This window comes from Lipophrys pholis (genome assembly GCF_963383615.2).
Source record: "Lipophrys pholis genome assembly, chromosome: 22".
NCBI classification, from domain to species: Eukaryota; Metazoa; Chordata; class Actinopteri; order Blenniiformes; family Blenniidae; genus Lipophrys; species Lipophrys pholis.
Window position 1 is genome coordinate 13,365,961 of NC_137644.1, and position 14,051 is coordinate 13,380,011.

At 44.5% G+C, this 14,051-nt stretch overlaps 1 protein-coding gene across 2 annotated transcripts in view; it reads right to left on the reverse strand.

Annotated features, from left to right (window-relative positions):
- Nucleotides 1-14,051, reverse strand: part of cald1a (caldesmon 1a) — a 60,485-nt gene that overhangs the window by 26,283 nt on the left and 20,151 nt on the right. For both annotated transcript variants that reach the window (XR_013936498.1, XM_080492300.1), the window contains exon 2: nucleotides 5,300-5,385. Coding sequence is in view for 1 of the 2 variants with exons in the window: in XM_080492300.1 (XP_080348426.1) it covers nucleotides 5,300-5,376 (77 nt within the window). In the remaining variant the exon portion in view is untranslated. The remainder of the gene's footprint in view (nucleotides 1-5,299; nucleotides 5,386-14,051) is intronic.

A 14,051-nucleotide genomic window follows, 5' to 3' on the forward strand; every position in this document is an offset into this window, starting at 1 on the left:
AAATAAAAAAATAAATAAAAAAGAAATGAGAGAGGAAAGGGCGTGCTCAATAATGAAAAAGAGGGCTAATCTGTAGATTTGATCACAGACGACACCTTTTCCTGTACAAAGTCATGTGTCGCCTCGGCAATAAGCTTCAGGTCTGTTTGCATGTGCGCAAAAGCTTCTTGGCCGCTAATATTATTGGAAGAAAATAACCTGTTAGCAGATAACTAATGTGCATCTTTGAATTATGCAGCTGCGAAGAAAGTCAGTGGAAACAGACACAACCTTTCACATGTTCAGGACAGTAGGTGCAGGAGTCTGCAACTAAACCGCTACGCAATGTGACTTTACACCAAATATAATTTGTTATGAGCCAAAAGACCCGATAAACATGTAAGATGAAGATAACAGCTCATAAAGTTTTCTGTATCTTAGGTTGTATTTAGGACGTATAAATGTATGAATGTGTTTTTAGCTTTTAGAGTCATTTAGAACAGTTTAATCTGCTTCTGCTGTTTTAGCTTTTCTTCTTTTTTCCTTTTTCTGCTTCTCATGCTTCAAGCATTTCAGTTGTTCTACCCATTTTGACCTTTTCTCGCCACGTTAAGACATTTGAACTGTTTCACCTTTCATCCTCCCAGATGTGAGACTCCTTTTAAAATGAGTCTGGTGTGCAGTATCTAAATATTTAATCACATCTAATTTTGTGAACGCCTCGAGGTGCACCAGCAGACGGGCTGAAGAGTCGAGGGCTGCAGCCCCCTGGTGTTGCCTGTTCTGATGAAAGTTTGCAACTAACTGCATGGATGGCAAACAAAGCATCACCGACAGTACGTGTTCCGGGGAGAGAAATGTTCAAATATTTTCTTTGAAGCAAAATATCTCAGAAATGCCAGTGAAAACAATTCGGGAAAAGCCCATGAGAAAAGACTTCTTCACCCCTCCTTCGCTTGGAGAAGGGACAGAGAGGGAGCGACGAAACGAGGAAGAGCGAAAGAAAGGAGGAAGAGAAGTGCTGAGGGGAGGGGAGAGGACTGAAGGAGAGGACGGATAGGGGGGAGGGAGAGAGGGTGGGGGCTCGGCTTGTGCTGTCAAAAATGCTGACCCATTCCCACGCTGGCCTCTCTGGACTATTTCCCTTCCTACCGCCGGCCCACAGGACCGCAGCGTACCCCCCACCCCCGCCTGCCCTCCCAACCCACCCCGCGATCCGCTGGGCCGACTCCAAGAACACACAATGTTAACCATGATACCATTCCCCGAGACTGCGTTCATTCCCCACCTCACAGATGAATGAGGTCGTGCAGCCCGGCTCCCTCCCCGGACTGATGTGATGAGTTAAAACCTCTCTGTCTTTATGTTGCTGCCCTCGCTTCTCTTTCCTGTCTGAGGCGAAGGTTTACGATGCAGCACCGGGTCATGTTTGGAATGGTGCATTCACCCAGGGCGGGGATTGTTTGGCATGGCTCATTCACGGAGGATGGGTGTTATTTCCTCAGCCCTTCCTGGTCTCTAAAGGCAAGGCGGGGGGGGGGGATGTAGAGAATGAAGAGGAAGAGAAGGATGAGGTAGAGAAAAACGTTGGAGGGCAAAGGGCTGGGGATAATGAGAGCGCATGAAGGCAGGGAGAAAGGTAAGAACGTGAAATAAGAGCAAAAAGGTAGAGAAATAAAGAGAAGTGAGACTTTAAAGCCCAAATGGGAAGCGAGAGAGGGATGCAGGGAGGATGTGAGGAGGAGGAGTCTGGAGAAAGAGGAGGCTGACACAGGGAAACGGCAAAAATAATCCCTTCCCAAGTGGAACACAGATTTGGAAATGCAAACAAAGGTTATTTTCATCTTAAAATAAGCATTACAATGTGATATCACATCAAAAGGGCAGTTCAAGATTTTTTTTTTCCAATCAATCCTCTTCAATGCATTTTTGCTTAAAGTTCAACCAGAAGTCAAGTCGATTAATGGTGAAATATTCGATCAATAAAACCAGAACGGCCAAGTGAACAAACTTCGTGTGAACCGTGTGTGTCGCACACCACTGTCAGAAAAGAGAAGACCATTCTGAGCTGAAGCACATACCCTCTGGTCACTGAATTGACTGGGAAAATTCCACATTTGTGCTCCTTTTGGATGGGATGAGGAGGAAAAAAAAAAAAACCCCAAAAAAGGAAGGCAGAGACATTCCTGTCTGGCTGTGTGTTTCAGTGAGGGGAAACATGTTAAAGTGCTGATGAGCAGCACGAACTGTGGAGGGGGACGAGCCCGAGAGAGTGTGAGAAACCTTAGAGTGAACGATTATGCTTGTGCATGTGTGTGGCTCCTCTTGAATTGAAAAAAGAAAAGAAAAAAGAAATGAAATAAGTGAAGCCCACTGCACGCCTCTATGTCAACAATCACTCTACAACTATAACTGAGGCTGATGTAAGACAGAACAGCGAAGGCTTGGCTGTCCTCCCGTCTCACACACACACATGCACGCGCACGGACACACACACACACACACACACACACACACACACACACACACACACACACACACACACACACACACACACACACACACACACACACACACACACACACACACACACACACACACACACACACACACACACACACACACACACACACACACCAAAAAAGTGAATGGGGCTTGTCAAGCCTTCATCACCTGAGCCGAAGCACACCCGCCACTTACACGCGCATGCATAGCGTGCACGGGCACAATTACGCGCGCACACGCACACGCACGCACGCACGCACGCACACACACACGCACACACACACGCACACACACACACACACACACACACACACACACACACACACACACACTCTCTGTCACACACACTCCTCACAGACAAGCCCAGTGTCCCAGCATGTAGGAAACAGCTCATGGAGACCTGGCCAGTAAACACTTATAATAGCCAGGAATTTGGCATTCCTACAGCCGTTATTATACGGCCCAACATTCTCCCGTCTCCTCGCAGCACGCCCGGTGATGGTTGAATGGACGCAAGCCAACGAGACGACATGTGGTTTTGACTAGTCCGACCAAGAGGGGCATGTAAATATTGATTGTTTCAATATAACGGCAGAAATGGAAACAATGTAGAGATGTAATCTTTTATCAATAACAGGGCGGCGTCGCCCTGCCAGCTGAAATGATTGCCCCTCGGACCAAATAAACAGTCACGAGCCAAACGCCCGCCGAGCCCAAAATGTAAATGTCGAAAGGCGCTTACGACTCTCACTCCTTTTCACTCTCGCCTCACTTCTCAACTCTTCTCTGTCGCCTCGTCTTAAGTCGGCAGTCGCTGCCAAATTCCATCTCCTCCGTGTAACATAAACACTCCAGAAATGAATAAATAACTGGAGCAGTGGGGGGTTTTATGCTATGCAACAGAGGCGCTGACCTTCACTTCAATCAGTTATTTAGACAGCATCCCAGGAAATGAGGTACAGAAGTCTGAAAGAGGTAAAACTCAAACAATTTTCCACACAAATTAACATTGCATAACGGCGGAACACGAGCAGAATGCGTTCAGCAGCTCTCCCCACTAAAATCAGTGTTACAACTTGTTTTTTCAGCTGCGCTAATTGATATTTTCAGATCAACATTCAAGCCCATGACACAAACGTGTAACGTGGAAGGAATGCTTCTCAAAACATTTTATTTAAATCCAAACTGCTACATTTGAGCACATTGCTTTACTCATCAACAGTAATGATTTGGTGTGTTTTCAAGTCAATATTTAATGACATTCACATGACAACGTTTCCAGTGAAAACGCGTCGTTTTTACGTTGTTGTCCCCCCCCCCCCCCCCCCAGAAAAGTTGCACGCTTCCACCGCAGAATTTTTTTAAATGATGTTAGCGTGTCAGGCCAAACGTGGGTGCTGTTGGTTGTTTTTGTAATGAAACCACACAAGAACAATACGCTATAACCATTATAGCTGTGGTGTGCCATGGGCAGTCGCAGCGTTTCAGAAAAGTTGCAGTTTTCAAAAACCTTCCACCTTGGGAGCAGTTTTTGAAAAAGTTTGAAACGGGATCTCAAACTGCTACAATTTTAAACTTTGTAAAAATTTGCTTGTAATTTGCAGATAAAACTATATGGAGTTTATATGTGTTTCTGCGTAAAACGTTTGTTGAGTCTAATACAGAACTAAAAGCAATGAATGTTACATTTTTCAGGTTGTTAGACACAAATATATTCATCCATGTCACTGGAAAGTGCCGCATAGATAAAAGATAGACTCTTATAAATGCTAATATCACTTCCTGTAGTCTATGATTCTTATTCATCACCCGGATACAAAATATGCATTGAAAACAACCTCATGACTAAACTTCAGACCACACGATATATCGGCAGCGAGACCTGACAGGCTCTTTATTTTCAGCGTTTGGATGAATTGACTTAAGCCTGGATTTTATTACCCAGTATATCTCACCTACTGCGGACACTTTCCTTTATACAAGAAAAGTGTATTCTACCTCGAGCAAATGGCCTTGTTCATCACAAAGGTAAATGCCACTCACGTATTCTTCGTGTCATAAAACCAAATTATCTGAGGGCGCCATCTATGTATTCATCAGTGCTCGTCTCAGCTTGTTTTCTACAAGTGATGGAGTAACAGGCGCCAATTAAATGCTCCTCAGAGGCAAGTGGCCTTGGCCACTATCTGCATCCACATCAACCTCGCGTTAAATTGCCAGGTCGGCCGCACAGATGAAGAGAATTTTTTTTACGGAAACCTTTTATAAAATACTTCCTTGGCACACTTTGCATCGAGTTCTAACTATAAAAAAAACCTTCTTCTTTTTTTTTTTTTTAACTATTCTTCATTACTGCCTTTGGCGGGTTACCACTCTATCAATTTGCTGAAATGAACTTTAGTTTAATCAGTTTCTTATATTGAACGAAGGAGGGTTCACGAGGCCACCCTATCTGGGAGAGAAAATTGGAAAGAGGGAGGGAGGCCATGATTGAACATTAAAGGTCATCGCATTGCTTATCAGATTTCTTCTTTTCTCTCCTGCCAGCCCAGTTTGGGGAGGCCAATATTTGCGAAGAGGTGTTTTTTGAAGGCTCTCGCGCCTGGCTCCATCCTTTTCCTGACTTGGCACAAGTGTCACGGGCAACCTGAGTCTCATCATTAAACACAGGCTGAACCCTGTTTTACAGCAGGACACTCCAGGACTACAGGCTCTCTTTAGGCAACTGTGGAGGACCGACACGTTAACGATTTTCCCAAAAAGAAGTTCATTTGAAAATCCCGGAGTGTTTGTGTGTGAATCAAACACGTGTTACCTTTCAGCCTCCAGGCGCATCTCTTCCCGCTTCTGCCTCCTTAGCTCCCGGCGCCGCTCAAAGTCCATTTCCTCCATGATTGTGCCCTGTGGGGAGACGTCGGCAAGTTCAATTCTCAAATGCAAACGACGAAAATTGATTCTTTCAAATGCTTCAGATCACCAGGCCAGCCCAGCCGAGTGCACGTAGTCTGAAACAAGAGTTCCAAAACACTGTATTGCAAAATAGGAACCCCTTCAGTACTGTTCATGAAATTTGAAAATGATAATATTCTTCTAATTGGCAATTTTATTATTTTGTCATTTAGAATTAAGATCCCATTCACTCAACATTTTTCAGTGAAAGCGGAAAACTTTCGTTTTGGGTGTTCAGAGACATTGAAGACATAATTATTTGAAAATGGCTTCCAAGGAGGAACTTTTTGAAAACGCTCCTACTGCCTCCAGGACTTGGTAGTTTTATAACCAAAAGAAAGAGCAATCCATACGAATGTTACTATACTCATCGCCATTGTTGATGTCTATAGTGTAATGTGTAATTACAAAACAACCAACAGCACCCACTAGTGGCCCAATGTGAAAACTACAGTGTTTCCTACGGTTTCCGTGTACACGCAAAATCTTTTCTAAAAGAAAAATGCAAAAATGTTGTGTTTTCACTTTAAACGTTGTCGTGTAAACGGGGCTTTATTATGTTTCAACGGTGCCAATATTAGTGGGTGAGAGTAAATAAGTTTTTACTTCTTCTCACTCCTTTTCGAAATACACTCTGACGATGTTTTTTCTTGATTTATTTTATTTTTGTTATTCATTTATTTATTATTTGAGAGGAAAACTTTGTTGTCAATTTTCTTTTCTTTTATTGTTTTCGTATTCGTATTCAAAATAAACATTTCAATCAATATTCCACACCTTAAGAGTCGCCTGTGTTCAGCTTCTGCTTCCTAAAATCCCGTTTGCTCACCTGAGAAGCTTTCATCCCTTCATCAACGCAAGTCACGCTCACGGCGATGGTCATTTAAAGAAAATGTTCCAAGCTTTATATTTCTTTGGAGCACCCCAGGCCCACTCTGTGATCTCTCAAACATTACAGTGAAGCCAAACAATTAGGACACACCCCCTGCCCGGTAACAAACCAATGAAAAAAGCAATCGCCTTCAAACAAATAAATAAATAAATGCAACTGTCAGTTTCCCAGGTCTGAGCTTGACTCTAAAGTACTTTATTCTGGTTTTCATGTGCTAATCTACGGCCCCTCAAGGGGGCCCCCGACCCCAGGGTAGGACCCACCACCATCTTATACCATGATCTCGCAAACAATAGCTGGGGAAGAGCTTGCTGTTATATTTAAGCACTAATCACCGCTTTTACTGCCTACAGGACTTAAAATATGTTGGTTTATAACTTAGCATACAATACTTGTTTTCATATGCAAGAATAACCAGAAGTGTGTGCTCATATCTCTGTGTATACAAGCCTCAGCGAGGTGACAACATGACTGCGTTTAAATCCGCGGGTTTTGTTGGGAAACAGTGAAGCGATATTTAAAAAAAAAAAGAAAAAAAAAAAAAACAGTGCCAGAAAGAGAATGACAGCAAAGCCCGGACAGGATGTTAACACCATCAGTTAAGAGGAACTCTCACTAAAAATACCCCGCGAGAGTACATGACTGGCTGAGCCGTGAGGCCTGAGACCACCCAGGAGTCACTGAGCCTCCCGTCATACGTGTACGGCCCGTGCTCAACCACCACCAACATCCACCGAACGAACCCCCGGCGCCCGGCAAAACCGACGCCAACTGAGCAGCCGAGGGGGTGAAATTAAATGGTGAGCGCGAGAGCTTTGAATAGAGTCATATCTGAATGTAAATGAGGAAAACAACAAGCTGCTTCTAAAGACGGAGGACCGTGCCTGACATACCTTGAATTAGCCTTCAATCAATGACTTTGCCTTCCCACCATACCAGCTTCTCACAATGTTTTTTTTCTCCACGCAGAGACACAATGCAGCAGAAGTCTCCCGCAGTCCGGCCTCAGCTGACAGAAAAGGCAAATGCCTGCTTCTTTCCCGTCCCTGCAAGTCGTCCCTCCCTCCATCCCTCAGTAACCTCCTTCCTTCTTCCCCTCAAGTCTTAACCCCCTTTCCCCCCCCCCATCCCCCCCCTCACTCTCTGCGTCTCTCTTTCTCTCACTATCTCTAAAACTAGCTCTTCCCGTGTCGTTTACCCACTTTTAGGCTGCTAAAATGCCCTCCGCAGCCAAACGCTGCACGTCTGAATGCAGGCAACACACAGGACAGTGTGCGGCTCATTGTGTGCACAGCAGACCCGCCTGAAAAAGAAACCCAGGGATCCTGCTACCTCTCACCCAGTCTCCTCCCACCCCGCTGAGCCCCGTACAGTAAACAAAGCCTCGTCCCATCACTATTACACTGTAAAAACTCCGCGCGACTCGCTTGAAATATCCCCGAACGCCGCAAGAATTCGCCCTCTATGTTTAGATGCACGCTTTGTGTCACTTGTGAAACGGACGGGGAGCCAAATGGCACTCGGGGCAATTCATACGACCATAATTAAGACGAAATGAGGGCAATAACCAAAACCGACAAGGCCTCCAAACATCACCAGTCTAATCACACACTTCCTAGAACCAGCGACGCCAAGGGAGACAAACTTATTAGCAACGCAAGCGTGGCGGCATATAAAATTGGAGGTACTGTTGCAAATAATACAGGATTTATGCAGCGGCGAGGGCTGGAGGTTGGCAATGAGGAATTACAGATTCTTTTAAAACTATTTTATTTACCGTTTGAAAAATTATGGCTCGGTAATTTGTCAAAGACAAATGAACACGGAATGGATGATTAATTCAAGATTTAAATGAAATACTGGCATTTTTAAACCCATTCAGGCCTTATGAATGGGGCTGCTCATTGAAAGCGGGGCTAAATGAAGCAGTTGCATTGTCTTGCCGCTGCATGGTGGGAACACAGTGTCAAGCGAAGACATAGGAGTGTAACTCTTGCGCGCATCAATAAAGGGACCACCCACACTTTTGCAGAAGACGAGAAAGACAGACCTCCATAAAAACAGAGCGACCTGGAGTCACAAGTTTGTGACATTTTTCACACTTTTATTCCACCGCTTATCTCCATCCATCCCTATCTCTGCACCCCCCCCCCCCCCCCCCCCCCGCCTCGTTCTCTTCCCCCGCCTGCCCCCAACCTTCTACAATGGCTTTAATGACACATTTACCAGTGAAATTACTACCTGTCGAGACTGCCAGACCCTGGCACAGAACTCAGCGTCTAAGTGCCAGCCTCTTGAAAAGCCTGAAAATCCAAGTTGATATTATCCTGACAGCCGCTGGGATTACACCACCTCATAATGCCTCCGTCTTCTCACGAAGTCTTGAAGTTAAAAGCAAGAAAACAATGGGTGCCTATGGGAGGAATGATGCTCAAAACAGCCCGAGCACAAGTCTGAGAAAGTCGGAATAATGATGGACCGGCGGAGCGCAATCTATTTTCAGCTTTGGTGAAATGTCTGGCTTGTTATCCTGTGAGAAGGAGAAAGCTGCCGCATTTCGGTCAGATTTGTTGAAGTGATACTCCGAGCAACTGCCCCGTTGCAACCTTTAGACAAACACATTAATCTCCACGCTACGGTTATGAAGCTATGCGAGGAATGCTCCTATTTAACCTCCAATTTTAGCAGAGAGGACTTGAAAGAGCCTCAAAATTACTCGCTCACATGCCAGTTAAACACAGCAACTCCTCCTTTTGGATCTTCTAGCATGCGGGGACTGTTTTGGTTGCTGAATAAAGGGAATTAATGAGAAGATAAACAAGTAAAAACTAGCTCACCGCAAGTTATGCGCTTGCCAGCTGTGAGGCTGGCAAATAAAAGAACAATGGAGACTTGTGAGAGTTACATGACAGAAGAAGTCCCAGGACGGCTTCGGCATGGAGAGAAAAATGTAGCTCTTCATTACGACGAAGCTTGTGACAGACTGAAGTCTCCCTGAAAATTACATTAAAAAAAAAAAATCTAATCTAAAGCTGGCTGGAAATGACAAAAAACAATGCTTTTTTATGAAAGGTTTACAATATATAATACATTTAGTCAAAAACAACCTACAAATACTCAAAAGTTAGCAAGCCAATCAACTTGTAGTACCACTTGGTGCCACATGATGGCGCAGTGAGTCGTTTTACATTATATTCTGCGATCAGACCAAGAACGGAAGAAGCAGCAGCAGCAGCAGCAGCGGATTCTGACATGAGCAAGAAATAAAAACTTATCGAGTTTAACAACTCACTACTGCCACCCAGTGCACCAAAGTGGCATGACGAGAATAGTAAATAATAAACCTTCAGAGTCATGATGCCATCTCAAATTTGTGTGTGTGTGTGTGTGTGTTGTGCAGCAGGGATACACTCACTCAGTATGAAGTGAAGGAAGAGTTAGGCTGACGAATGGAAGGGCAAACATAATATTTTGTAAATTCTCAGCAAATAAAAGTGAAAATCAAACTACAGAAAATCTGACGGCTACATTGACCACCACATAATGTACAAAAGTGACACAAACACGCACACAAAAAAAGTTAAAAGTGCATCGGTATGTTCTCCGAGAGATTATGGGAGGAGAAAAGAGAGAGTTTCATGCCTACCAGTCATAAGTATGCAGGTGTCCAGGTAAGCAGAGTCAAAACAGCTCCTGGCTCACCGCCAGGTTTTACTCATCTTCGCGTCAGTCGGAGGAAAGTATTTTCGCCCACCTGCTTCATTGCTTGGTATGCTGCAGAGTTCATGAAGCCCTTTCACTACCTTTACCAGCTGCATGCCATTAAGCTTTCCATTGTATCAGCTACTTCAAGAGGCCCAGTGAAACAAATGAAATAAGATAGATCCAAATGAAACATGTTGTAATTGTTACATGGCACAGATAGATTATGAATCTGAAAACAATGTCAACTGTCAAGAGAAACTACAGATCAAGACACACATAATGGAGCGTGGAGGACATGGACTCTTAACTGTGAAAAGAACATTTTCACGAGCTGCAGGATTTAGTGTATTTTGACATCAGCTGTCGTTACCCGTCAGTATTTAGCGAGCCAGGCCACGAAAATTTTTCGGCTTCCAGACGAAAATCGAAGAGGATGAAAATGCGCCGTCTTTGCATATTCTGACAAATTCGAGGCTTTCATTGTGAGACCGGGAGCGCCGATCTCTGAGTGCTGTCATCGGTCTGCCAGACGAGCTCGACGTGCGTGAGTCGCTCTGCTTTCACAAGCAGCGGCGACTGACTCACATCCTGTCTGTCTCTGCTGACAGTCACCTGGAGCTTTATTTTGAAGTCATGATTACATTTAGTGTTTGTCACCGAGATAAATTTTTGCGGAGGTTGTTGTAGTAGTTCAATGAATATAAAGAATGTGTTCCCCGTCTTAGAAAAGAAATAACTCACTAAGAGCTGATTTTCTCCTTTGTTTACATCCACATTAAAGAGCTACTGGCTGGATGAATCTGTTAGCTTTTTTTAAAAAATCCTCCTTCATTATGGTTTTCAACTGCAGAGGGAATTCAACATTTCACTCAGCGAATGAAAACTTCAAATTTTTCACGTTATGTCCATCTGAATCAAAGTTGATGGAGCCGTTACTGCGTTGTGGTGAGACACTTGGCTCCCGCCTCGTCCAATGACAGCCATGATTCACATTTATCTTCCCAGTGAAAGTTATCGTATTGCACTGATGCACAACATTAGAGTGCAAATATTGGGATAAGAGCATGAATTATGTAGGAGCGAACCCCGACGCAGCCGGGACTTTAAATCCTTAACCTGATGCGCTCCAGCATTTGCATGAAGGGAAAAGTTATTGTAACTTGTTCATTCATTCAGAATGAGACGCTAACCTGATGGGAGATAAGCTTACGTACTTGTACGGAGGTCATCCAAAAGGCAAGAGGAGGAAAAAAAAAATAAGAAAAAGTTAAAGATAAAGCCTCCGCAGTCGAACACGGAGGGGAGGAGAGGTGAAGAGCACCGGGGAGACAGATAGTGTATGCCTGTAGGTAGTGCACAGATGTTTTGGCTGAGGCTCTGGGGACAGTTTGAGTTGGGTAAACCCACCGTTTTCTGCAGGGGTAAGGAGTCTCCCGAGGAGCCGCCTTGACAGGGCCGTTAAAATATGCTCAGCCTCCGCGATGGTGGCTGCGTCATGATAAACAATATCTAACAAACAAGCTCTACATTTAGGAATGTGTTGGTGTGTATGCCGGTGTGTTTGCAGATGCAAGGAGGCAGGCTTTAGGTGCACTTTGTGAATGTGTGTGAATGCTCTCACAACTCCGACCAGGGGGGGGAAAAAAGAAAAAAAAAAAGTGACGGTGTCGTGAGTACCGTGTGTGTTTATGGCGCAGTTAACATGTGTGTACATGTGTGATATCCATCACCACCTACAGGGCCGTGTTTGGAGAGCTGGCCTTGCGGTTGTGGGTTCCTGCGGTATGTGCGTCCTCTCACACGTCCGGGGCCGAGGCAGCATTAACACGTTTACAGTCCCACGGTGCAGAGCGGTGGCGGATGAGCATTCATAAATTCAACTGGAGGGTTTCTGGCACAGCAAGGCCGAAATTTCTCTTTCTTTTCATCCCTGTTGGTCCTTCTCTCAACGTCATCTGTCATCCGGAGCATCTCTTTCATGACCTGTCTTTCGGAGACAGAACACTGGTGAGGTAATGCTACTGACCTGTAACTCTGGCGAGTTGAGATTGTGTCCAACGAAGGAACGAGACATGCCTTGTACTATACATGCATTTTCCACGGCGCAATCCAAATGTCTTTTCACAATTTCTATATCACTCATCGGTCATGTGTACAGTCAAGGACAGAACGGAAAGTAGGGGCACCCTTGGAAAAACATTCTCTGCAGCTCTACATTACATTTGGCAGGTCTCTCTTCAAATCATGACCCTGGTCTGTGATGATCTTGTTGGGTGCCAGATTCATCCAGCACAAGCACAAATCAAGCACCCAACGAGTATCGAATACTATCAAGCAAGCAGAAAGTTCTTATTTGTTCTTGCACATGTAGAACCAAGCTCAAAATTAGTATGTAAGGATAAACTAGCTCTCGTAAAAATGCAAAGTGAAGGAGAAAACGTTTGTCTTCTAAATGTGCTTCATTCAAGTGCAGGTTTACAGAGAGCTGGAGCCGAGCCCAGCAAACACTCAGCGGAGGGCAGGGCACAATTTGGACAGGTTGCCACTAGGGATCTGAGCAATATATCGCCTCAGTGGTTCCACATACACCCTGAAATATTAGTCGGTTAAATTGTTTTGTCAATATATACAGCCGCTTAACTGTCATGCAGCCATCTGCCACTAGTCGGAGCTACAGAGTTGGTTTGGCCGTACTTTTCATCTACAGCGTAGCAGGTCAGTTAGATATCATTTGTCCAGAGACACTGTGACACATATTCAAACGTGATGACGAAAAATGCCACAAGCTTATATTTTTGTATAATTCATGTCCGTAATCATAATTTTTGCATGTCTCTTTTATTTTATCAAACATTTTCATGACTTTTTTTTTTCAAATGAACAAACTTATATGGAACTACTTTAGCTCCATTTGCTCGGACACAAATATTATCAGAGGTTCTGATGGGATAAAGTTCGACATTGTTACAGCCATTAAAAAAAAGAAGAAGAAAAAAAAAAAAAGCAAACTGAAGTATATCATGTTACGCAAATTTTTGCCCAATTTCCTTCCTCCCCTGGGTCGCCCTTTTCCCACTGTGCATCCTGCTTCTTGGACCACAATGCGGCATCTTAGCCAACAGCTGCAGACTGTCCTTCGCTATAATATGAAGAGACACGGCCTTAGTTGGCTATGAATTAAGTTCAGTACTTGGTTTAATTTCACGGGATTTAATCATTTCAAGCAGCCAAGCGTTTCCCCCCTTTTTCTTTTTATTTGACAGCGTCTGGATCTACATGCCACAGTGTGAATATCAACCACAACAGCCTCTGCTGTCAAAGCCCCGGTCCTCAGCTGCGACTATATATTCAAGGCAACATATGAGGTAGCCAAATGCATCAGGGCTCAGCTCAATCTCAATACCATCTGCTTTCCGCTCACACTCTATCTCCTCCAAAGCAAATTTTTGAGCGAGCGGCTCCGGCTTGAATGAGGAAAAAAAAACTTCGGCGAGCGTGAGCCGGAGGTGTTCATAGGCGAACCTGAGGAACTCCTGCCACTGCAAAGTGAAATGAGACGGCATAACGCGATGAGGTTTTTTTTTTCAAGGTTAGGGCCAAGAAATGGGAACGGGACCCCGGATGCCTCAGATGTATTGTCATTAATGACTTTAGATCGAGCGATCAGACACAGCCCTCCATCAAATCGCGGCACAATCTTCACTGTGCTGACTTTGGCTGCCAGCGAGAAGACGAACCGGCGAGGGGGAAATTTCACATCAGCGTAAGGAAAAGACCCGAAGGTTAAAGATGTTAAGTTTCCATTTGGTGGAGAAAAAGGAGACTCCTGCATTCCCAGACAATGGTTCACATTCCATAACACCTCTCAGTACCCTGTGAATCATACACAGTGAGACAGGCTGACTGAGGCGATCTGTGCACACACAATGGAGCCAGAAAATCTCAATGAAATACCTGGGATGCATTATATGTTCAAGGGCGCTCGCAGGCAACGGGAAGCAATGCGAGAATTAAACATCGG